The sequence below is a fragment of the Dipodomys merriami genome, unplaced genomic scaffold, assembly GCF_024711535.1.
Source record: "Dipodomys merriami isolate MVZ:Mamm:240054 unplaced genomic scaffold, mDipMer1.0.p SCAF_19, whole genome shotgun sequence".
Taxonomy (NCBI): Eukaryota; Metazoa; Chordata; class Mammalia; order Rodentia; family Heteromyidae; genus Dipodomys; species Dipodomys merriami.
Genome location: NW_027203270.1, coordinates 20,714,978 through 20,741,759, shown reverse-complemented (window position 1 = coordinate 20,741,759; position 26,782 = coordinate 20,714,978). Strand labels below are relative to the sequence as shown.

The following is a 26,782-nucleotide window of genomic DNA, read 5'->3' as shown; positions in this document are numbered from 1 at the left end:
ATTCTAAAATGGAAGCATTCACTTCACCAAACCACTGCTGCATAGGTTTTTCAGATGTTTTCAATTAAATATTAAAAGTGTATGCATCTGAATATACAACGCATAGAGTGGTAGAAAACTATGGTTTTTTTCATCAGCAAGGAAACAAAAGCTACGGCCATTTTTCTTTAGAAAGAACTATACATATATGCCATGAAGCAATGTTATCAGCCACAGAATCCTCAATTTTGCATTTGTTGAAATTCCAGCTTTCAGACACAAAAATTGTGTGAGCATATGTGCACATGCTCAAATAAAAGAATCCCTCCAGGGGCACTATGTTGTTATGTATCAAGATATTCTTTTTTCCCCATCTGCCCCTCCCCCAACCCTCCCTTCTTGTAAATTGGCTTATTAAAACTGGTTCACAAGCCCTTCTTTTTTCCCTTTGTCATTGCCTTGCTCTTGAATTTTCAGTGTAGAACTAAAAATTCAAGTCAGATTTCAGTTACTAGGATAATTTTCTTTGAATTTTAAATTTTTTCTAAGTAAATGCATAGATTTTTAATGAACCTGGTATTCAATGGATTTTCTTTAAATTTAGCTGGAGAGTTAATTTCATGATTGATTTATTAGCCCTTCAAAAGTATAAAAAAGTGTTATCTGTAGTTCGTGAAGACTGAAAAACATCATCACATTTTGTTTAGCATCTTTTTAAAACCAATTAAAAGCTTTTCTAAAATGGATTGAACAGGAGAAAATAAAACATGTTCCCTAGGTCTTTATTTCAATCAAGTTTCCCTGTGTTGTGCAGGAGAAGAGATCGAGGGGGGATAGAAAAATTGAAAAGGGCTGTCCCAGCAGGGAGCCAAGCCGGAGAAAAGAGCTTCTCTGAGAACTCAGCAGCCGCAGCTCAGAAAGCTCCCAGCCTGCTTCATCTACATGCAGAGTCACACAAGGCATGGGGGCGCTCACCGACACACAGAGGTTTCACATGTGCTTCCCTGCTGATTCCTGTGAAAAGCTAACAATTGTCTTGGAGGGTAAAAGACCACTGCAGTTCATCCTCCCTGAGCTGGAGGTACAATTTGTCCAGTGTTAGGAAATGTCCGGCTTAGCAGCGAGAGGCTTGAAGACACCCCTCCTTCCAGTGAGAGTCCTAAAGCCGGCTCTTTTACTTGATGACACTGGGGCTCTTTTCAAGTTTTGCAGATTTATGGAAGTTGAGGGGGATGTGCTTTTCCAGATCAAGAGGATGAAAGCCTTGGTCTTAATGTCAAGGAAGAAACCATAGCGAGGTGGGAAGGCCAGGTGAATAAATCCTTCTGCATACAGCTCCGGTGGCCATGTTACTTTCCTCCCAGGTCTCTTGTGCCACTGTTTTCTTTATGTGTAGATGTTCTAAATCCTACAGGCCTAAACATGAGGATCCCTCCATCTATTTGCTTAACTCTGGCTAATAACTAATATATATGTACAGACACACATATATATGTAACATTTTATATAATTTATATAAATATATATACACATATACATCATTTAGGGAGACAAACACAATCTGAAAAGAACTCAGGCTGTAAACTTACTTCCTACTTATGTCAACCACTGTGGAAATACTAGACCCATTGACCTGATTATTTAATTCTGGGTACACTTGACATTGGGCATTCAAGCTAAAAAAGTGAATCAACAAAATAGCTTTGTAAGTTCCAGAGAACTAACATATACTTCTGTATATAAAACCTCTGTATACTTTGGCCTATCATTGTATCTGGTGATGCACTAGGTAAGTGAATGAGGACATGAAAACTGGGGCCTGGGGCCCAGGTTACCCCTGCCTTCCCCTCACTGAAGGGAATTAGTATCCAAGTCTGCAAATAACTCACTTGGCAGCAAACCAATGGAAAACTGAAAACAGTAATCACTCCAAATTCACAGCAGTATTATCACAAGCCTAATAGAGTTTTAACTTAATTACAAAGTTGTTGAAAAAAAGCAGTTTTTCACTGCTTTAATGTCTAGGAAAATTACCTAGGAATATAAGGAAGAAATAGCAAGTGTAATGGGTTAGCCTGTAATCCCAGCACTTGGAAGGCTGAGGCTGGAGCAGGGAGAAAATCTAAGCTAGCCTAGGCAACAGGCTTTTTTTGAGATCCTATCTCAAAAAATTTTTTAAAGATAGAGGGAACAAGAAGGAAAGAAGAAGGGTAGGGGTTAAGGAGCAAGGAAAAGGACAAAAATTACACTTGGGAGGACTGAATTTATGATCCACTAGGAAACCACAGATTGCAAGAATGGACCATATATGGGACAGCTATATTTGTTTCTCCTTGGGCTGATTTTTAACATCACTAGTCTGTAAACAAATACTACTTTTTAATCCTTATAAGACATTTTTGTAGTATTACTTGAGCTATGTTATTAGGAAATCTTGGTATATTAGCAACTCTTCAGGCTTTGGGTTGCTTTAGTGAAATAAGCAGATAATGGAAGACTCTAAATCCTACAGGCCTAAACATGAGTATCTCTCCATCTATCTGTTTAAAATTAACTCTGGCTAATGACTACAATATGACTCAATAAAATATATAACCACTTTAGGAAAGAGGTTTAGTCATTTTGCCAGACACATTAATTGTAATCACTAATGTGGTGACTCCTACACTGAAATTCAGCTTTTTTTTTTTAATAGATTAGCAGTTTGGTGGCCCAATATTCCCATTTATTAAGTCAATGACATTTTAGGTGGCGACTACATTTTGTGAAGTTTTTTTAGGTGTACCTTATTTAGTTTGCACTTTCTTAGGAAGTTGTATGTAAATTGGATATGTCTCTATATAATATAAATGTGGATTACAATTATGATTTTATTAATCCTTTTATAAAACATTACTACAAAGGGTTATCTTGTTTTATTTTTGGATGAGTATGTCTATAATAGGCATTTATGATGCCAAAGTGAATTATAAGATAGATATGTTTATATACATACATATAAATATATGTATTTTTAAGGTAACACCATTTTAAGGTAACTCAGAATATCTAAATTTTAATCACTGCAGAAGGTTTAATTGTATTGAAGCAAAGTAGTTTCTCACAGCCACAATGCATCTTCCATACCCATTGCCTTAGAGAAACTACTCTGATATGATATTAATTTTAAGATGTTGGTTACAGACATATACAGTATATGGTCCATCCTTTGTGATGGCATCTTCTCTGCAGAACTCCTTGTGTCAGACTTGTGTCAGGTTAAGCCTTAGCTCAGATGCCTTCCGACTTTATTGCTTGCATAGTTCTTTAATTTCTTTGTGTCTTTTCTTCATCTACAATTCCTTCTGTCTTTCCTATCCCTCTAATGGGGCCTTGGTAAACTTGTGGGCTACAGAGATAGTCCGCAGGAGTTCTTTAGCTTGTACAATGGAACAGCTAAGGAATGTATTTGTTGTAGAAAGTTTCCAAAGGAAATAAGTTTGCAGTTCCAACTTAGAATGTTTGGGTACCACTTCCCTCCTGTGCAATACCAGGGAAAGAAACAGGGACATCTGCCTCCCATGTCACATTCCGTGAGATTTAGAAGCTGCCTAGTTACTAAAGCAAACACACTGGTCTGGGTATTAGAGATGCCTGCTGTGAAAAGCAAAATAGAGTGAAGACAGAATTTCTGAGCTCACTAGGGTGCAGAAGGCCAAAGGGTGTGACCACTGTGACATCCCTGAGGACATTGCCTTGTTCCACTTGTCCTCATCCTGTAGGGACTGATCTACCTGCTTCCCTTCCCTGCAGTCACCTGAAACTTGTGACTGGAAGTGTTCTAGAAGACAGTTCGGTTTCTTTCCTACCTTCCTGGGCCTGAAATAGGAACAGATTTTTGGATAGTCCCTCAGGGATTTTGTTAGGTAGTATGTGCATTACAGACATTGAGCAAGAAGCAAAGAGGAAACCTTATAAAGGGTCAGGACACTCTCATTTATATTCCTGCTATTAGAATAAAGATGGACCCAGGTGCTGGTGGCTCACGCCTGTAATCCTAGCTACTCAGGAGGCTGAGATCTGAGGATAGTGGTTCAAAGCCAAGCCTGGGCAGGAAAGTCAGTGAGACTCTTATCTCCAATAAACCACTCAGAAAATGGGAAGTGGTGCAGGGGCTCAAGTGGTAGAGCTCCAGCCTTGAGCTGAAGAGCTGAGGGACAGAGTCCGGGCCCAGAGTTCAAGCCCCATAACAAACTCCCCCCCCCTCCAAAAAAAATACAAATGGAACTGGAACTTAATATTTTTAAATACCAACTTGATCTGTAACCACATCACTAAAGGAGCCCTCCTTATTCTGGGGAGTGGAAAGAGTACTTTCTCACAGGGAAGCCTCCAGCCTGCCATCTGCCTGGTTCTGCCTTTAAAATGTATTTAATCCCAAATGCTGGGACTCTATAGATACTACTTGAATGAATGCTTTTAAGATGGTAGGTCTGAACTACACATGGAAATGTCACTGTCAGTATAAATAAGAGAGCAGGAGTTGAAATCAGAAAAAGGAGTTCAAATCCAGTCATTTAACTTCCAAGCTTCAATAGTCTCATTTGTAAAATGGGAGAAAAGTTACAAATTGTTCATAGTAGTTGTAAAAATAAATAAGAATCATAATTAGCTGGCCACCAGTGGTTCACACCTGTAATACTAGCTCCTCAAGAGGCTGGGATCTGAGGATCATGGTTTAAAGCCAGCCTGGGCTGAAAAGCCCCTGTGAGATTCCTTATCTCCAATTAACTACCAGAAAACTGGAAGTGGTACTCTGGCTCAAAGTGGTAGAATGCTAGCCTTGAGTGAAAAAGCTCAGGAACAGAGCCCAGGCCCTGAGTTCAAGCCTCTTGACCACTACCACCAATAACAAAAAGGAATCATAACTAATTATAGTTCCTTTAGACTGAAAAATACAACTCAATTATTAGTTTAGGGCTGGGAAGGTGGCTCAGTGGTAGAGTGCTTGCCTTGCATGCATGAGGCCCTGGGTTCGATTCCTCGGCACCACATAAGCAGAGAAAGCCAGAAGTGATGCTGTGGCTCAAAGCGGTAGAGCGCTAGCCTTGAGCTGAAGAGCTGAGGGACAGTGCCCAGGCCCAGAGTTTAGACCCCACGACCGACAAAAAAAAATATACATATACATTATTATTATTGTTTCAAAGAAAATGGACTCTTTCCTTGTACAATAATAATAATAATAAGCTGGGCAACAATGGCTCATGCCTACAGTCCTAGCTACTCAGAAGGCTGAGATCTGAGGATCTGTTTGAAGCCAGCCCAGGCAGGAAGGTCTATGAGTCTCTTATCTCCACTCAACTCCTCAGAAAAAGCTGGACAGGGTACTGTGGCTCAAGTGGTAGTGCACTAGCCTTGAGCATATAGAGGCTCAAGGACAGTGCCCAGGCCCTGAGTTCAAGCCCAAAGACCAGCTAATAATAATAAATTGCAATAAATGTTAGTATTACAAGGGATTTTTTTTTCTGTACATCTAGATTTTTTTTAATTCTCCTGATTCACACAGAGGCTAACTGGTTGGTGTCCTGTCACAATCATGTGTAGGAGAAAGATATGAAAACATGACACCTGTCATTATGTTATCATTATGGTGGAATATAGGAAAAGTATGGTCCATTTTACTTAAGAATGTTTCCCAAACACCAGTCCTTGATCCTGATACCTGAGTAAAAGAGAAATGTAGTCAAGGTCGTTGAGCCATGGTCCAGCATCCTACCTCTGCAGCAGTAGAGAAATAGTGAAGGAAGCACCTTCAGACTTCAAGGCCAGCCTTGAAATCATTGGCCTCCTGCCTTCACTTCTCAAGCACTGGGATTAGAAGTATGTGCCATCACCATGCCGAGTTTATAGACCTGTGTTAGATAGGTAGGCTTCATATGGCATATTCTATTGCATGTTCAGGAAGAATAGGAATTCATGGGAAATAAGGGATTTCATTTTTCCTAATGACTGAGCATAACCTCTATACATATCAAATGTTATACGGCTGGGAAGGTGGCTCAGTGGTAGAGTGCTTGCCTTGCATGCATGAGGCCCTGGGTTTGATTCCTCAGCACCACATAAGCAGAAAAAGCCAGAAGTACCTCTGTGGCTCAAGTGGTAGATTGCTAGCCTTGAGCTGAAGAGCTGAGGGGACATACCCCAGGCCCATAGTTCAGGCTCCACAACTGACCCCCACCCCCCCAAAAAAAAAATACATACACACACATATTATACTGTAGCTTTTTTTTTTTTTTTTTGTACTAGGGCTTGAACTTAGGGCCTGGGTAGTCTTCCTGAGCTTTTTCTGCTCAAGGCTAGTGCTCTACCATTTTGAGCGACATTGTCACTTCCCATTTTGTGGTAGTTAATTGGAGATAAGAGTTTCATGGACTTGCTGGGCGCCAGTGGTTCAGGCCTGTAATCCTAGCTACTCAGGAGGCTGAGATCTGAGGAACGAGGTTAAAAGCCAGCCTGGGCAGGAAAGTCCATGAGACTCTTATCTCCAATAAACCACTAGAAAACTGGAAATGGCACTGTGGCTCAAGCGCTAGAGTGCTCGCCTTGAGATGAAGAGCACAGGGACAGCGCCCAAGTCCAGAGCTCAAGCCCCACGACCAACCAAAAAAAGAGAGAGTTTCATGGACTTTCCTGCACAGTCTGGCTTTAAATCATGATCCTCAGATCTCAGCCTCCTGAATAACTAAGATTACAGGTGTGAGCCACCAGTGCTCAACTTAGCCTTTTTATTTATTTGTTTATTTAGGTTTTTGGAGACATGATCTCACTATATTACCCACTATATAAGCTAGCCTTGAACTCCTATCCTCCTGCCTCAGCCTCCTGAGTGTTAGAATTCCAGGCATGTGTCACCATGCCCAGTGTTTAGTCTTTTTTTAAGAGGGAAAAATTACCATACACATCTTCGGTGTCTGAAGCAAAGTGTAATATGCAGGGTGTTGGTGAATGTTAATGAGCAAAGATTGGTGTTTACAAACCATGTGTTGGTGTCACTAGTGGCCCTCAGCAGGGGCTGTTGAAAAGAATGGGCTCTTGGATGGCAGTTCTTAGGGAAGTCCTGTGTGCTGTGTATTGCTTTCTTGTGCCTTTGTTATGGTATTGCTATTGGCTGTTACTTGCAGAATTCAAATGAATTAGGTCAGTCTGCCTGCCTGTAACAATTTCCTCTTCACTCAGATGCTGCTTCTTAATGTCTATGTAAACTAAGAAGAGGCTTCAAGCTGGAATGGCCTTGGCTGCAGTGTACAAAAAATTACATTTCTAACTACTGGTATAAAGAGGAATATGTTACTATATTTTTTAAAAGTTTTTTCAACCTAAAAGGTTTCCCCATTCCTATTGTAAAAGAAATTAGAATTCTTTTTTATGAACCCCTCAAAGTATTATGGACGCTAGACATTGTGCCTAATGAGTAGGTCTCTGAGTAAAGCTACCTGAACCTTACATTTTTCAGGCCTAGAAATTAGAGGATTTTGCTTACTTCTTTGTTCTTGTCTGTGTTCTGGATGGTTAAAGTTGTTTAGCAAGTTCCTTCTTCCCCATAAGTGAGGCATTATCAGGGGATACATTGAATGTGTGTTTTGAAAGGTTAGGGTGTAAAGGGGTAAGGTGAGTTATATAGCATTAAATGAAGACCAGGTGTGGAATAAAGGCAAGTTTGAATAGCAAGAACATGAGATAATTGCACACTGGCAGAAAACTATTGAAAGCATTATAATAAAGAGAAATGTAGATTAAAAGTCACAGAGGTAAGCCAAGCATTGGTGGCTCATACCTATAACCTAGCTACTCGGGAGGCTGAGATCTGAGGATCATGTTTAGAAACCAAGCCACTCAGGAGGCTGAGCTCTGAGGATCATGTTTAGAAACCAAGCCACTCAGGAGGCTGAGATCTGAGGATCATGTTTAGAAACCAACCTACTCAGGAGGCTGAGATCTGAGGATCATGTTTAGAAACCAGCTGGGATAATAAACTCTGTGAAACTCTTTTATCTCTAATAAACTACTCAAAAAAAAAAAAAAAAAAGCTGGAATTGGAGCTGTGGCTCAAGTGATAAAGCACTAGCCTTGAGCAAAAGAAAGCTCAGGGACAACACCCAGGCCTAGAGTTCAAGCCCCAGGACCAGCAAAAAAAAAAAAAAAAAAAGGAAGGAAGAAAAGAAAGGGGAAAAATGATATGAGCAGTGATGAGAACACAACATATCAAGCTAAAAGGTGAGTGAGCTGGAATCTGTGGAATCAGGGCTGGGTGCTTGCACTTGTTAATCAGTTTGTGCTCAGCTCACCTAAGTTAAGTTTCTAGTGAGAGAGCACATCTACAAAACAATTCATTTGGCATTAAGAATACTGGGGCACAGCTGGGCACTGTTAGGTCACATTTGTAATCCTACCTGTTCAGGTGGGTAAGATCTGAGGATAATGGTCCAACACCAGCCTCAGCAGGAAATTCCATGAGACTCCTATCCAATTAATCACACACACACCACACACACACACACACACACACACACACGCAGAGATGTGGCTCAAGTGATAGAGCGCTAGCTTAATAGGCAAAAATGTTCAGGGACAGAGACCAGGCCCTGAATTCAAGCCCCAGAACCAATACCAAAAAAAAGGGTGGGGGGAGGCTAGGAATATGGCTTAGTGGTATAGTGCTTGCCTAGCTTGCATGAAGCCTTGGGTTCAGTTCCTCAGCATCACATAAACAGAATAAGCTGGAAGCAGTGCTGTGGCTCAAGTGGTAGAGTGCTAACTTTGAGCCAAAGAAGCTCAGGGACAGGCCCTGAATTCAAGTCCCAGGACTGGCACAAAAAAAAAAAAAAAACCTAAAAACCACTATGGCACCGTCAGTATGTTTTCACCTTTCTTCTAAGAGCTCAGAGATCACCACAGATGATATGTCTCTGGGATTCATAATTAATAGATCAGCCATTGTGGATATGAATTTCAAATTACACTCAGAACATTTGCTTAGCATGTGTAAGCCCTTGGGTTCCTTCTCCTAGCACCACAAAAGTAAATTAAATAAAATTTCACATATTAAAAACATGGATAGTAAAGTCTAGTGAAAATATCAGTGAGCCTGAACTCCAGCTTCAGCTTCCTCTTTTTTTTGGGGGGGGGTCCGGTTGTGGGGCCTGAACTCTGGGCCTGGGCACTGTCCCTCAGCTCTTCAGCTCAAGGCTAGCGCTCTACCACTTGAGCCACAGTGCCACTTCCGGCTTTTTTCTTATATGGTGCTGAGGAATCGAACCCAGGACCTCAGGCATGCAAGGCAAGCGCTCTACCACTGAGCCAACTTCCCAGCCCCTTCAGCTTCCTCTTTACACCCAAGAGCCCAGAGCCCTTCATCTTTCATCCCATCTTCCTCAGCCACAAACTGTGAGAGGACAGAGAGGAGAGAGAAAGGAGAAAATCCTTAAGAACTACTACCAAGTATAAAGATCAGATGATTCCATATATTTTTCATAAATTGGAACTAAGTATTCTTTATATCACAAAGTTGTCTACTTTTGCTTCCTTCAAGTCACTTGGTGCTACAGTTCTCATTTCTGTCCTGTCTGTATCATGAACTTAACTCCTGTTTGTCTTCTGCTCTACTCGCAGCACCAGCAGGCTGCTCACTGAGCTAAACTTAAGAATTTGCTTCAGGGTAAAATCTAACGGAGAGTTTAAGTGTAGTTATCTGTCCAGTTATAGCATGATTTATTTGAAACATCCTTCCTTTGGTATTCAATTTAAACATTTAACTGAAAAGAAAGTGGGGGATGGAGGGGGGAAGGAGGAGGAGAAAGGAGGAGAAGCAGCAGCTAAAGAGAAATGGAGAGAGGCCCAGCTTCTGGTTGTTTCTAATGGTAGTCATCTTTTCCCTGGGTTTAGGGAAACCAGGAGTTGAGGGAGGTACTTTGAGATACTTATCTCCCTAACTTGATTAATGACTTCTTATGAATCTTATCTTTCCTGTGCTAGAGAAGCCTATATTATACAATCAGTAGCTAATTAATTGATCAACTAAAGAGATATAACAGCTTTTGGCATCAATTTATATTGGAAATGAAGCATGTATGCTATTCATCCTAGAGTGTATTTTACAGAGGCGAGAGAGATAGAGAAAAAAAAAGTCTCATTATGTAACCCAGGCTGGTCTCAAACTTTAGATCCTCCTGCCTCAGTCTCCTGAGTGTTGGGGGGTTTTTTTGTTTTTTGTTTTTTGTTTTTTATCAATCCTGGGGCTTGAACTCAGCACCTGGGCTCCATCCCTGAGCATTTTTACTCAAGGCTAGCACTCTACCACTTTGAGCCATAGCACCACTTCCAGTTTTCTGGTGGTTAATTGAAGTTAAGAGTCTTAGAGTCTTTCCTGCCTAGGCTGGCTTTGAACTTCAGTCCTTAGATCTCAGCCTTCTGTGTAGCTAGGATTTCAGGTGTGAGCCACCAGCACCCAGCTAGAATATTTTCTTTTAAACTTAATGCCATGGGTAGCATTCAACACTTAATGCTTGGGGGCTTAGGGTCTCTGAAATGGAAGGTATCACTTCCAATTGAGCACTTGATATAATGTGCATTTTTCTAGGACCAGAGAGAGAATATAAAATAGTAATGGAGTGGTTTATCCTTAAAGCCTACAGTGAGATCATCAGTTATTCACTCAACACATATTTATTAACCTTCCATTCTGTACAAGGCACTGTGTTAGCCCTGGACACATGAGTAAAACCAAATAGACCTAAGTGCTGGCCTCACAAAGGAAAACGTGCTAGAAATATAATGACAAGTAAATAGAGGTAGTCACTCCAGTAGAATACTGAAAGGTGATTCTTACTGTGGAGAGAAAGCAGAATAAAGGGGAAAGAATTGTGTTAGAGGAATTGTGGGGAGCCTGCAGTTTTAACTAGGGCGGGGGTGAACTTGAGTATAGAGACCTATGGAGAAGTGGCATTCTAGGTCTCACTGCTGCCAGTGCCTTGCCTTGCTAGGAGGAGAATCACTCTAGACCTAATAGTATGAATCCTAAATTCCAGGCTGGGATGACATGGTAGGTTCCTCTCAAGATAATGCCTTCAGACTCTTGACTGTTCCAAAAGAGATGGCAGAGAGACCTTCCCCAGCATACTCTACCTCACAATCTGTCCTAGCTACTTAGCTAGGATTTTCAATCCATTTTTTATGGTTTAAGAGGAAATAGAGACTAAGAAGTTAAATAATCTATCCCAAAACGCACAGCTGTGAGTGATGGAACCTGTACTTTTTCTACTGAACCAAGCCACTGGTCCATCAGGGGACTTGCCTCTTCCACCGCTTTCTGCAGCTGTCTCCTGCCTAGGGCGTGGTATGTACTGATCTAGACCAAGCCAGTGGTTAACAGGCACATCCTTCCTTGGGAGGCTAACTCTCAGTCCTGGTACAGCATCAGTGTGACCACTTTCTCCCAGGCCACAAGAAAGGGCATCCTGCAGGCAGCTGCCCGGATCTTCTTTCTCTCCATCAGTTTTTCCTCCTGAGGAACCTTCTTTGGTTTCCTGTTGCTTTTTATATTAAATCTCTTAGTTTAGCATTCTAAGTCTTTTTCATTGGCTGCCATCTCACATCTCCAGAGAGCCATCATTTTCACCCCTTGGTGCTCTGGCTCAGCTGCTTCTACCTCCCACATGGGATTTAGTAGAGGGAGGCTGGCCATGCCAGCACCTCCTCTTTACCAGTGGCTCTCAAGTACTACACAACTCTTCCTAGCTAAGAAACGCCATATACTGGCATCCCACAGCAAATATTACTTGGTGTTTGCCAGCATCTTACTTAGTTGTGGTCCCTAAATATTTACTTGTGAATTTTCCTAGCTAAATTGTAAGGAGGGTATAAACAAACACTCACAATTCCCTAAGTACCTAAAATTCTTATTAATAATAATATAATAATAATATAAATTCTTATTAATGCATCATTTGACTGGCATCAATTTCATCTTTTACTTGCTGGGCTTACAATTGTTAATATTCTGACTTTTTCTTCAGTCATTGACAAAAAAACATCAAATTCTAATAATCAGAAATGAAGTTTAAGACCCAGAACACACAACAGTTTTGAATTGCACTCTTAAACCCACTTCTTAATCCATTTCAGAGTTTCCAATTGTTCCCAGTTAATTCTTCTTACTGAGGGTGTATTACACTTGCTGGGCGTTGAATGATACAGAAAGAATGGCCTTTCTTTCCTGCATAACTGACTTTACTTTTGTTCATAGGTTGAAACCAGCCCTTCCATTTCACTGCAGTATTAGATCAGTGGCATTTTTATTTAGGGGGGAAAGAAAGCTTTCTTCCACATGAACTTTTGTTACAAATCAGTTTATTAGAGCCAATCAATGGGCAAGACCTATGAAAGAGTGTGGATTATCTGGTTAGTCCTTTGTGTGGCAAAAGGCTTAGATGCTGCTTAGTACTTGGTTTATTCTTCATGGTGTAAAGAAGTGGTTTTTTGAAGGATCAACACCTTACTGGGCCCTGCCTTTTTCATGGTAATGTTTTCACCTGAGTTGCTTCTTATGGCACTAAGAATTAGTTAACTAATACTTATTTAACCTTGGAACAATGTTTATCATAATCCGATTGGCAGATAGTCATTTTATTTAGGCCTTTTCTTTATAGACTCAGGACTAGAAAAGCTCAGTAGAGTATGTTAGGAGCTACTTCCCCTCCCCCAAATAGGTTATCACTCTGCGTGCTTCCTTGCTTTCAACCAAGGGTCATGTCTGGGCGCTGTGGACCTAGGACTAATAGCCACACATTGACAAGTTGGATTTCCCTTCTCAGGTTGATTTCCACTCTTCTTTCTTAATGCTGCGTGCATTCCCATTTCATTCTGCTGGCGGCTCTTCCTTTCAAATATTCCCCAGTGTGATTTGTTACATTTGTATTCAGATGTGTTTTTTTCATGAGAAAGCTTCCATGTGAGTATTACCACTAATTAATAGACAAAGTGACCCAGCACAATTTAATTATTTGGCTAATGTTTTTCAGTGTTTTTGTAAAGCTGATGCTGTACAAGTCAAGGCCAGAACCCGCCTGGGTCATGACCTCTGTGCAGTGTTTGCAGTCTTGTTAAACAAGAAGAAAAGCAAAACATAAATTAGCATCTCCATTATAAGTTGCTCCACATTTCCCAATCTTTCAACACTAAAGAACTATAGTCTCTTACTGTGAGAGAAAGTTTCATGAGGAAAATGACAGTAGTTTGAAAGTCCCACTTTTTGTAGTGAGCAAGAAGGGCCAACCTTGTCCCCTTTGAGGGAGGAACAAGATGGAGGAATTTGAGTTATGGACTATGGGACATTAAAAACATAAGGAGAAGAGAAGTAACTACCTTTAATTGTGAACCAAGAAACCATGACAGGAAGATCACTGAAGTTAGTAGTTTGGGGTCAGCCTGGGGAACATAGCCAAAGGTGGTCTCAGTAATAATAGTGATAATGATAATGTGCTAGTGTGTGTGGCCTTTGGAATCTATTAGCCTTAATATATGTTCCCAAGTTTACCATAACAATTTAGTGTTTAAAAAAAAGATGCTTTTGCTAAAAATAAAAATGAAACACTAAAATACTGCATTGAGACACTTATTTGAAACACTTAGCTTGCACCTTTCACAGTTAGGCATTACGTGAGTATTCCTATCTCCCTTCTAGAGAGTATATTAAGCTGGCAAGACAGACTTTGTATTCATTCATTGAAATTTTTCCCAGTTCCCACCAAACATGGTTCATTCTGGCTCTAAGGAATTAATTACAGATACACACTTGGTATCTTTCTGTTTGGTTTGTATTTGCTCCTGACTTACTAATCTGTTATTCACTGTTGTGAATGAAGGAACTATTTAATGTTGTCACTTCCTGAATCATGTCAATGTGTGTGTGTGTGTGTGTGTGTGTGTGTGTGTGTGTGTGTGTGTGTGTGTGTGTGTGTGTGTGTGTGTGTGTGTGTACACACACTAGAGCTTGAACTCAGGGCTTGGGTATGTCCCTTAGCTTTTTTGCTCACGGCTTCATTTCTGACTTTTTGATGGTTAATTGGAAATAAAAGTCTTTCTACTTGGACTTTTCTTGCTCTGGCTCACTTTGAACCTTGATCCTCAGATCCTAGCCTCCTAAGTAGCTAAGATTATAAGCGTGAGTCACCTGCACCTGCACCTGCACCTTTTTTAGATTTTTAAGAGGAACATCCTGATCTTTTTATTCTCTTTTGTGTAATCATTTGTATTTATGGAATTAAATAAATGGATTTTGCACATTTTATTCAGGCTCTCTCTACATCATCTTTTTCTATGAGCTTTAACACCTTTTCTCCCTGCTCAGGGCCGCAAGCTCCTTATCATTGGGACCACTAGCCGTAAAGATGTCCTTCAAGAAATGGAAATGCTTAATGCTTTCAGCACCACCATCCATGTGCCCAACATTGCTACAGGAGAACAGCTGCTGGAAGCTTTAGAGGTGAGAATTAATCAACGGATTGCACACTGCTTATCAAAAAGGAGTTGAGTTGGGGATGATGTTGAAGGGTGCCAGTTGTTGCACCTAAACATGAGACCCTGGGATATTTTTATCTCCAGTTGTCTTCAAGAAATAGAAGATGAGGAGCTAGGTAGGTGGTTCAGTGATAGAGCGCTTGCCTTGCATGCCTGAGGCCCTGGGTTCGATTCCTCAGCACCACATAAGCAAAAAGAAAAAAGCCGGAAGTGGTGCTGTGGCTCAAGTGGTAGAGTGCTAGCCTTGAGCTGAAGAGCTGAGGGACAGTGCCCAGGCCCAGAGATCAGGCCCCACGACCGGAACCAAAAAAAAAAGAAAAAAAGAAATAGAAGATGAATACAAGGGACAGTGAATTTGCTTCCCATTCCTGGGTGTAGACAGTAAGCAGACTGCCAGGAATGAATCACTCCAGGCCTAGCATGTGTGTGGTTGTCATAGTCTCCATGGGCTGGGAATTGGGGTGGGTGGAGGGGCTAGGTGGGGCATAAGGTAATCAGCATGGAGAAAATCAGTTATTTATAGTTGCTGTCAGCACATTTCCTTTTACTTAATAAACTAGAACAATGATTAAAGCCTTAAAAACTTCAAAAAAAAGCTCCAAAAACAAAAGGAACTTTTACTAACAGGTCTATAATGTGGATATGTTTTTTTTTAATGTATGAGGATGCAAAGATTTTTTTAAAATATATTCTTCAAATTTGATAATCAAGTACACAAATGACTTACTAAAATCTGTTGGAAAATGTGATCTAATGAGGTGTTCAGCATGGTGAAGACAGACCATTGAAAATCCTCATGCCCTGTAAGTTGGTGTATCCTCCCGACAAAATAGAAATTATCCACATGATAAATGTTTCATGTTACCTGTCTGAGCAGCTTTTGTAGTAGGGTTGGGCAAGAGAATTAAATTTAGTTTGCTTTGACACATACAGATTGTTTCCAGAAAGGAATGATAAAAATGTTTAACTTGTGTTTATTTTGAAGTGGAGCTGCTTTTCCCCCAAAAAATATATCTGCAAATTATAATGGAGACCCCTAGGAAAACAGGGTTAAAGTACCATATTTCTTTTTTGTGATTAGATCTAATGGCTTTAGGAAGGTCAGAGTGCATTTTAAAATAGGAGGGTACTAGCTTAACCCAGATAGATAGTCCTGACCAATGTTCTTTTAAGGGTGAATGAGAGAATTAGCAATTGTGGCTGATGTACTTACTGAAAAAGTGCTTTTATTATTGTTGATTGTCTTTGTAGCTTTTGGGCAACTTCAAGGATAAGGAACGTACCACGATTGCACAGCAAGTCAAAGGGAAGCAAGTATGGATAGGAATCAAGAAGTTACTAATGTTGATTGAGATGTCCCTCCAGGTAAGGTACTTCCTTTTCTGCATGATTCAAAGAAAGATCCTTTATGCAGTATCAAGGATTTTAATATTGTCTTTGCTAACTCATTTGTTAACAAACAGCTTACAATACTTTCTCACTTCTTATACTCAAAACTAGAAGACAGGATTATAACATTACTTTTAATGTTGCTTGTTCTTGGAACTAGAAAGGACTTCAATGACCAGTGTTGTTTTGTGCCCTGGTTTTAGAAATGTGTGCTGTATCCCACAGGTTTTTGGTGAATGGGCCAAGATTACCTTTCCAGTTAGTGATAGATAAGGGCAGTGTTGTCAGTGACTGCACATACACCAAAGGTGATCTAGGAGACTACTGTCCTTTGAGTGGGATTGGACTCATCCTCTATGTATGGTCTCCTGGCTTTTCTCCTATAGGTAGGAGTAAAACATACAGGATCTTGTAAAAAACTGAGTCCATTCTGCTGCTTAAGCAGAGCCATAGGAAACTTCTTTGGGACTTTCTCAAGTCTACTGACAACTTCCCTTCCCTCTTTATTTTTCTTGTCAGTTATGGGGCTTGAATTCAGGGCCTGGACACTGTCCTTGAGGTTTTTCCGCTCAAGACTAACACTGTTCCACTTTGAGCCACAGCTCCACTTCCAGTTTTCTGGTGGTTAATTGGAGATAAGAATCTCATGGACTTTTCTGCCCAGGCATGCTTTGAACCACAATTCTCATATCTCAGTATCCTGAGTAGCCAGGATTACAGGCATGAGACAGTGGCACCCAGCTTTTTTTTTTTTTTTTGGTGCTGGTACTAAGACTTGAATGCAGGGGGGCCTGGGTGGTCTCACTTAGCTTTTTTACTCAAGGCTTTCACTTTTCTACTTGAGCCATAGTTCCACTTCTGGCCTTTTGGTGATTAATTGGAGATAAGAGTGTCGCAGACTTTCCTGCATGGGCTGGCTTTGAATCACTATCCTCAAATCTCAGCCTTCCTGAGCAGCTAGGATTACAGGTGTGAGCCACCAGCACCAGGCCCCTCCCTCTTTATGGGCAGGCCTCCATGTGCTTATGATATTTTCTGGTCTTCATCTAACATACCAAACTGAGTGCAACATTCTTGGCTCTCACCTGCTTTTCAGAACCTCTAGAGCAGAGCTAGACTCACATAGTAGGCAGCTTAGCAAACTTTTATTGAATGAATGAACAAATCAATGAATGATCAAATCCATCCCCAGTCCTGGGCAGATGGACTGGCGCTATTCTAAGCATTGTTTCTTGCTGAGCAGCTCTGTCCTTCTACCAGTGTGAGCACAGGGTGTTGGACAAGGTGAGGCTTCACAGGAACACCTGAAAGAGGCTGCTGAACCAATAAATTAGAAATGGAATAAATGCTTTTTAATCCATCCTGGCAAACTTAGTTTAAAATTGTTGTGGTTTTTAGAAACTGAAAGTTTGGTCTACTGAACTTTGCCAATGGACTGTTTTTAAGTCAATTTATTTATTTTCCATTATGAGCAATAAATTAGAGTCACAGACTAGGTTCTTTGCTTAGGCTTATTCCTGGTAAAGGTGTGCATACAGGTGTATTGGCTCCTTTCTTGAAAAAAGATAAATCTGTCAGAAAGTCAGCTCCACTCTTCTTTTTTTAGCTTCAGCACATTTTTTTAAAAAAATAATTGCACAGAAGAAACTATGTGGGTTTTTCTCCCCAACTGCCTTCCCTTCCTCTTCTTTGATGCCTGCAGGTCAGTGATCAAGTTAATGCTTCTTACGCATGTGGGGTAGAAAGTGAGAGTGGGATACTCGGGCCTAATCTTCAGCGACTGACACTTCATAGGCGTCCAAGTTTGAACCCCTTCATGTCAAATGGATTCTGTGCAGCTGAATGACTTCTCTTTAGATCTGCCTTAGGAGACTGCCCGAGTAGAGAGGCATGTAGGTGAGCAGAATGTAAGTCATGTTCCCTCTGCTCACCATACACAATTCTGTTAAAACTTGCACAGTGCAGAGGATCTGCTCTGACTGGATGTCACCTGAGGGAATAAAGTCATTTATCTAGATTACTTTTTTCCTCCCTTTCTCTTGACTTTTAATTCCATAGCTACAGGCAAGTCAGTAAGTCGTTGCTCACACATATTAAATATATTTAATGGGCAAAGACCTGCAAGTACTGACTACAACTGAGCTCCAGCCAGTTCCATTTTTTTTTTAAATAACTTGACAATTGATTCATATGTAATTCTATTCCCAAAGAGGAAAAATGTTTCTTTTGTTAGCTATTCACACTTTTTCTTAGTCCTTTGTAGTCTGACCTCTTAACTTTGATACATTTGAAACTTCTGTTCTGTATTTTGCTGGGGCAGAAGGGAAGAAACCTTAACACACACACACACACACACACACACACACACACACACACACACACACACACACACACACACACACACACACACACACACACACACACACACACACACACACACACACACACACACACACACACACACACACACACACACACACACACACACACACACACACACACACACACACACACACACACACACACACACCAAAAAACCCCAGGGGCTGGAGGGGGATCTAGTTGCACCCTGGCCCAGCTGCACCGAGTACTTGAAAGCCACTCCTGGAGGGCAGGGAGTTCCCTCTCCCCACAGACTTCTGCCCTGCAACATGTTTTCAAAGTGAGGTGTGTTTCTTAGAATAAAAGTCCATCTAAAGGAATTAAACATCTTTTTAATGATCATTTTCTATATAACTTCACATCTCTAGTGGACCAATAAAAATAAAGTCTGTTTTAACAAATTAGCATAAATTGAATATAAAATGAAAACCGGGAGAGAAGATGGATAATATCAACCTGGACAGAGACCGAGTCTGTCCAGGCACAGTAGCGCTCTTCATTGTTCACTTTTCCATTTAGTCCCAACAAGAAACTGTGTAGGGGACAGAGGCTTAGCAAAACCAGGTCCATTGACTATAGTGGTCATTGGCTACATTTTTTTTTTTTTGGTTGGTCGCGGGGCTTGAAATCTGGGTCAGGGTGCTGTCCCTCAGCCCTTCAGCTCAAGGCTAGCACTCTGACACTTAAGTCACTTCCAGTTTTCTGGTTATTTATTGTAGAGAAGAGTCTCATGGACTTTTCTGCCCCTGCTGGCTTTGAACCACTATCCTCAGATCTCAGCCTTCTGAGTAGCTAGGATTACAGGCATGAGCCACCGATGCCCAGATATTGGCTACATTTTAATCATTTGATCATTTCCCAATTTGGTTTCTTCTGATTTGGTCTTACCTTTTTTTTTTTTTTTTTCCTGGTTCTAGGGCTTGAACTCAGGTCCTGGGTGTTGTCTCTGAGTTTTTGTTCTCAGGGCTAGCCTCCAACCACTTGAGCCACAGCTCCACTTCTGGCTCTCTGGAGATGAGTCTCACAGTCTTTCTTGCCAGGGCTGGCTTTAAACTATGCTACTTAGATCTCAGCCTCCTGAGTAGTAAGGATTGTAGGCATGAGCCACTGGTGCCCAGCTGGTCTTATTTTTTTACTTTCTTTTCTTTTTTTCTCTCGTGCGCAATTGCGTGTGCACAGGTGTGTGGGTGTGTGTGTGTACTTTTTCTTTTTTTTCTCGCGCACGCGAGCGCGTGTGCACAGGTGTGTGTGTGTGTGTGTGTGTGTGTGTGTGTGTGTGTGTGTGTGTGTGTGTTTATGTGTGTGTGTCCCATTCTGGGGTTTGAACTCAGGGCCAGAAATCTCTCCCTTAGCTTTTTCACTCAAGGCTGACTACCACTTGAGCCACAACTCCACTTCTGGCTTTTTGGTAGTTAGAGATAAGAATCTCACAGACTTCAAATTGATCCTTACATCTTAGCCTCCTGAGTAGCTAGTATTGTAGGAATGAGCCATCAACAATCCAGCTGGGCTCATTTTTATATCGTAAGTGAATTGGATGTGAGTGACCTCCAGCCTGGTGTCCCTTTGCTGCCTTGCAGCTGAGGGAGCTCTTGACCCAAATGGCTGTGAATGGCCACTGAGTCAGGTCATTTGAACCAACTGCACAGTGATTTGCCATAATGAGAAATCCCATTGGTCTCTTTTAAATGGCATTCTGCTGTGCCCGATATCAGAGCACTGATCAGGGAGCAGGAACAGTGCTCCTATGCAGCAGAGTATTGCTGGAAGTAAGAAACGGTGGGTGCAGAGTGGCAGAAGTTACCATTAACCCCACTTCTTCATTTCTTCTGGTGTATGTAGATGGATCCCGAATACCGAGTGAGGAAATTCCTGGCCCTCTTAAGAGAAGAAGGAGCGTAAGTACACAGCACTCGCCAACTATGTGGACCCCCACTGATCCCAGTGCCTAAGTATTACATACACTGCATATGAATTTGATGGTTTCTTTCTTAGATAACTGTTTCCATTTATTAGATTCTTCCCTGTGTTGTAGGTCTGACAGACCAAGCAAGGAAGTTGGTTGTTCTGTTGGTTTGCTCTCCTTGCCCTGCTTCGCAAAACTTCCTTGTCAAAATGCAGGACAAACTTGATGGTACATATTTATTGGAACCTGCTTTTAACTGCATGGAGCTAATGACCATTTTCTTTTGTCAAGTGCCCATTGGATAGCAAATGCATAGTGTGGAAAATGTAGAGACTATCAAAAAGCTTTAAGTGATTCCTGATGAATGTCTTTTGCAGATGCTCATGGTTTTGTGTGTGTATTTGGGCATTTTCTTTTGCAGTAGCCCCCTTGACTTTGATTGAAAATGGACTGTTTACAACACAGTGACCAACAGGAAGTGACCAAGGTGAAGATTGCCTGGGATCTTCATTCATCATGATACTAGACTACACAAAATGTTCTCCATCTCCAGCGTGTGCTCGCTCTGCATGAATAGTGCAATAAATTGTCCTTCCTCGTGCTACTAGAGATACCGTCATATTTGTGGAAGGTGTGAACTTGTTTTAGAATGAATGCTATGCTGTCCTTTCCATGCAAGCTGGTTCCTTCTTCCTCGATATATCGGAGACGCTCTATCTGTGCACCTCTTCCAACCCCCAAAGCTCTCAGTAAGTGGAATGAATGCTGCAAAGCAACCCTCGCATTGCCTGTCAGAAAGTAGACTTTGCCTATGGAAACCAAGAGCAGAGAGTAGAGGTACAGATTCCAAGGGGCTCTTACAGCTTCTCTTGTGAACGCTAGAGGTAGTCAGCTATTTGGTTAAAGATTCTGTCACACAACGGGTATTATCTCTGCCTGAAGAAATTGGGCATTTGAATTTCTAAAACACTGTTCTCAATCATTCTCAGAGACATTTCCAAGTTGCAATCAGGAGATCTTTCTTAACAGAACATTCTATTATTACTGTGTTAGCTGTGATGTCCCCTGAATGTAATTAATTTGCCTGTGGTAAGAAATATGCTCATCATTACCACCTGATTGATGTTAAGAACTTATGAAAGATGTGTGTGGAAATATGTACACCTCTAAACAGAAAGGAGCTATTAAACGAACATAATTTACAGACCTCTCAGCACTAATTAGTGTCCAACTCTAAGTGGGTCAGTTCCTTAGGATAATATTAAAGGCTTACTCATATCACTTTTCCTTTTTTCTTTAGCCTAATGACTTACTTAGAATTTATCTTTCCTGTATTTTCAGTGCTCTACCATCTAGTATATAAACACTATTCTACAGAAACATGACCATTTCTGGCCCTCCCCCAGTCTTTGAGTGTCCATTCCTGTGTATTACACCATCCCCTCTCATCCACACACTTCTTTCAACAGCAGAAAGAGAATCTATCATGTCCTTCTGAGGGGAGGGGGAGTGTTCTTCTTGCTGAGTTAGAAAGAAGTTAATTAGGTCATCATCCGTGGTGAAGACTTGTGGAGCATGTCACTCTCCCCTCTGCTGCTTAAACAACCTTCAGAACCATCCTGGACACCACCACCACCCACCGCCTGAGGCTGTTGCTGCAATGGCTCTTAGGTGTGGCTCTGTGGCTGTCCCCACAGAAGAAGGCGAATCATTTCTAAATCCTGCTGTCTGTATATTTTTGTTGTGAGTTTTCCCTGGCTTATTTGTGGCTTTTGAAACAGTGGCTTATATTGTGAAAATCTGTGATTGCCGGTGGCCAGTATCCTGGATCCCATTTCTGTCCTGCCTCTCTCGGGCTCCCCTAAGCAGCACACTTTGTATTAACTTATGTCTCTTGTTCATTGAGGTTAATGTCTTTGTGTTTTGTCCAAAACTATATTGAACAAAATAAATATATTGTTTAATGCAAATTGAAGGAATGCAATAAAGAGTAAATACACCTGAAAATATTCTGTGGTTAAGTATTTTGTACAAAACAACTTAGATCACTGATATAAGCATATGACAAAGAAGGAGCCCAGAAGAAAAAGTTTGTTATAACCAACTTAGAGAATGGATAGTTTTTATTTTATTGTCAGTCATGGGGCTTGAACTCAGGGCCTGGGTGCTGTCCCTGAACTTTTTCCGCTCAAGGCTGGCACTCTACCACTTTGAGCCACAGCACCACTTCGTTTTTGACTGGTTAATTGGAGGTAAGAGTCTCATGGGGACTTTCCTGCCTGGGCTGGCCTTGAACCCGGATCTTCAGATCTCCACCTCTTGAGTAGGTAGGATTACAGGCATGAGCCATTAGTACCTGGCTTTACTTTTTTTTTTTTTTGTCGGTCCTGGGGCTGGAACTCGGCCTGGGCGCTGTCCCTCAGCTCTTCAGCTCAAGGCAAGCGCTCTACCACTTGAGCTACAGGGCCACTTCCGGTTTTCTGGTGGTTTATTGGAGATAGGAGTCTCACGGTCTCTCCTGCCCAGGCTGGCTTTGAACCTCGATCCTCAGATCTCAGCCTCCTGAGTAGCTAGGATTACAGGTGTGAGCCACCAGCGCCCGGCCCTGGCTTTATTTTAAAATCTCATTTTAAAACTGTAGTTACTTTAAGCGTAAAGCAGTTCATTAACATATCAAAATGCTAATATAGAACTGTCTTTGTACTTAGGTTTGATACTTATCTTACCTTATTAAAAAAAACAGAGTTAGGGAAGCTGTAAACTAGGTTAGTAGACAGGAAGTTGTTTCTCAGAATTACTCCTTACTGTTAAATGTATAAACCCAGAGCCTCTAGCACCCTCAGATTTCTTCATATGATTTATTTGGGGTCCTTCAGAATATCAAGAGCTCTGAGCCACAATCCTACTATGGCTTTGATAGGAACGAGAGCCCATGGGCTGGGAAGGTGACTCAGTGGTAGAATGCTTGCCTTGGATGCATGAAGCCCTGGGTTCAATTCCTCAGCACCACATAAACTGAAAAGGCTGGAAGTGGCGCTGTGGCTCAAGTGGTAGAGTGCTAGCCTTGAGCTGAAGAGCTGAGGGCCCAGAGTTCAAGCCCCTTAACTGACAGAAAAAAAAAAAGTCCCCAAACTAGTCATAGGCTCAGGCAGCACATCTGGGGAAGAGGCCATTTTCAAAAGCTTCCCTATAGCAGAGTTGGCTCCCAAGGAGTCTGGGAGAAGGATGCTGAGACCAGTCTGGCTCCTGCATTACCTTGGAAAGGTGGACTTCAGGGCCTCTTCCACTATGCTTCAGAGGTAAGGTGGTGGCAGAGCAGACAAAATCACAAGGCATGGCCTGGTGCTAGAGTACTAGGAATTGTAGAGTTTGTCAACCAGCTGTTGTTCTATCAGATGTCATTAAAATCTCAAAACAAGGTTATTTTACCCTTACTAAGCTTTTGTACGTTCATTGAGACACCTTTTTTTTTTAATGTAACAAAAAATTTGTGTAATTGTAGTCATATCTGAGATACATTTTGCTTTAAGGCTATCTTTTCATAGCCTAAAAATTACAGTGTGTTAACAGCCTTCCCTTTAAGTTCCAGCTCCACATCACAAAATTATGGAGTAGATTCAAATGTGTGTAATAATCAAGGCTTCATCAACAGACTTGCTGAGGCGTTGAGTCAGCCATAAACAGCCACCAGCCCAGACACAGAAGGCAAAGGCAGGATCTCGTTTTCCTTGCCTGGCAACAGCCTCTTCAAAAAAGTGACTGAGCAAGGTGTGTTTGAGAGTTCAAGAAACTATGTCAATTTCAGAAGTTATTGCTAAATGATGTAGTTTCTCATCAGTTGGCAAGCTGTGCTGAGACTGGATCCCAGAGATGAGCCCACGAGGGTGTGTGTGCCTTGTGGACACTGTGGTGTTAAGATGCAGAGATAGCGCGTGTGATTGGCAAGCATCCCAAGAAGGTAAAGGCAGAATTTGCAAGGACTCATGGCTGACATTTTCCCAGCACACAACCACCATCCGACTATTTTGGAATAGGATGACTAGTTGAGATAACCACCTCCTAGAATGTTCTATTAAGCTAGGAGAAGTGATGGCAATATAGTGGCCATACTTTTGTGTAGACATGTCCATACCCACCTTTCACTTTTCCCTTTTTCCTAACCTTTCCATGTGCCTGAAACTTTTTGAACTCACACCACCTTCCTCTCTCTTCATAAAATTATATTGCTTTGACAGATACCATTACAGTGATTCTAATTTCTTGTGGATTTTAAAATGTCCTCTTGCTTTTAGATATATATCTTTTTCTACATATAATATATATAGCGATATATATATATATATATATATATATATATCCATGCTTATAGGGTCAAGCACAGCTATAAACTATGCTCTAATCATAGGATAAAATGATCATAGAATTCCACATGACTTTGGTAAATATGAATAGAGATAATTTAAATATTTGGTGATTTTATAGGCTAGAAACCTACAAGAAGTGCCCTGAATGCTAGAATAGAGGAGTTTAGCTTTACATAAAAGTAAAAGATGACCAATACCAAAAGATGTGAAGGTCTGCTCCTATTGATCCCATTCCTCACAGAGCTGAAATGCGCTTTTGTGGTTGGAGATTTTTAGGGGCTAAAGAAACTCATCAAAAGTAAATTTATTAACGTTGATTGTACATTCGTCATCTAAGAGGTTTTAAAACAAGTTAGGCCTCTTTGTTTTCTTGTGTTTTTGTTTTTCTGCGAAGTAAGTTACAAAAGTAGGTCAGGAGAAAGAAAAAGGGAGGGTAGGTAGGAGTGAGAACAAGAAGAAAGAGAGGAGGAGAAAAGAGGAAAGAATGGAGAAAGGAAGAGAAAAGGAGAGAGAAAGAAAATGAGAGATTTTAATGCTTGTCTGGAGTAATGTACCAAATAAATTGAAAGTGTTATTTTCCAGTAAGTCCAAGAACTATAGGACTGTGTGTTGTCATACCATCATTGAGAAGGTAAACAGTGGAGCTTCAAGTGAATCTTGCTGAAACACCAAGACATACCTACCCCTGGGCACATCCACAAGCGGGTCCTTCTGCCCAAACCAATCCCACAACCTCTTCTCACTGAGCACCCTACCTCACTTCTTCAGCTTGGCTTTGACCTAGAGCTGGCCAAGGTGGCTGTCTCTGGTCCAGTTTTATTTTCATTACAGCAGATCTTCTTTACCCAACAAATGGAGTTGAAATGTTGTAAGGAAGGAAATAAGGCAGTGGCCAGCTCTGTGTTCTATTAGTCTTAAACACATCTTTAGGATTATCAGGAACATTAATGGATATGCATATTGGAAATGTTCCAGTCTATGACATGAATTACTGTCTAAATTGGTTCTTTCTGAAACTGGAAATTCCTTGTTAGAAGTTGACTTAGAGCCAAGTAATCCTAAAAGAAAGTCCTACAGTAAATCAGACCTACTGTCACATCCATGACATCTCAGATGATATTGTTTAGAGAACGGAGGAAATTGCTTTCATTTGGTCATTTAATTTGCGGAGGCTATCACATTCATAATCATATTCTTGACCTCCTAAGCATGTCTGCCAACTCCACACAGGGTACAATGTATCCATTTCAGGTTGTTTACCTTCTCTTTAATGACTTAACAGAAAAAAACTGCATGATGAAATATATTTTCTCCAAATATATATATATTTATATAATATATAATCTTAGTTAACTCAAAGGTATATACATTGTATAATAAATAATATTTATAAAAAGAGACTTTTTGAATATAAAATCAAAAAGATCAACAACTTCTACAACTTTTTACAAAACTTTGGATACAGCAGATTGGTAGGAAATTTCCATTGGTTACTATCACCTGACTACAGCGAGAATAATTACAATGCACTCATGTACTATTATTAAATAATTACTTGTCAGCTACTTGAATACGCCCCAGAAACATGACTTTAATATAGAATACATAGATATGAAAAGACTTATAAAATTTGTATCCATTCTGATGAAATATTCTCACATAAAGTAAGCATTATCCAGTTGACATGATTGAAAATTTTTCAGTCTAAGATAAGATGGGAGGGGGGACACTTTGGACCCAATGCTAGGGGTTGGGCGTATACCTTTCGCCCAACCTTTCCGGCTTCTGGCCGGAGGTTTTGAGAGTGAAGGCAGGTTCCCAGATCACTGGCTTGCCAGCACAAGCTAAGAGATGACCAGTCTGGTATCTTAGATCAGTTTAAGGTAGACCCCAAAACAGAAGGGGGGTGGGGGAGAAATCTTGTTCCTGTTGCATCTCCTCCAAGTCTCAACACAGAATTATTGGGCTGATCTGTGCCATCTGTCCCCATCTGACTGGCTCCCATAGGCTGCCACCCCCTCCTCCAGGAACAGGGTGCCTCCACCGCTGAGCTGAGAGCTACTTTAACCCAGGACCATGTGACTACATGCCTATTTTGATCACTTAATCCAGTCCTAGAGAGCTGCAAGGAGCGAGGCTATCTCAAATGCATGTGAGGAGGAAAAGCCATGTTTAAAAAAAAAAAAAATGTGCCTGTCTGTTTCTTCCC

The 26,782-nt window shown here is 41.1% G+C and overlaps 1 protein-coding gene across 1 annotated transcript in view; it reads left to right on the top strand.

Moving 5' to 3' along the window:
- Nsf (N-ethylmaleimide sensitive factor, vesicle fusing ATPase) overlaps nt 1–22,216 on the top strand; it is a 151,177-nt gene extending 128,961 nt beyond the window's left edge. The window contains exons 18-21 of the mRNA XM_070027663.1: nt 14,363–14,497; nt 15,784–15,897; nt 20,146–20,201; nt 20,631–22,216. Of these exons, the coding sequence (XP_069883764.1) occupies nt 14,363–14,497; nt 15,784–15,897; nt 20,146–20,201; nt 20,631–20,652 (327 nt within the window). The 3' untranslated portion in view covers nt 20,653–22,216. The remainder of the gene's footprint in view (nt 1–14,362; nt 14,498–15,783; nt 15,898–20,145; nt 20,202–20,630) is intronic.
- The last annotated feature ends 4,566 nt before the right edge of the window (nt 22,217–26,782 follow it).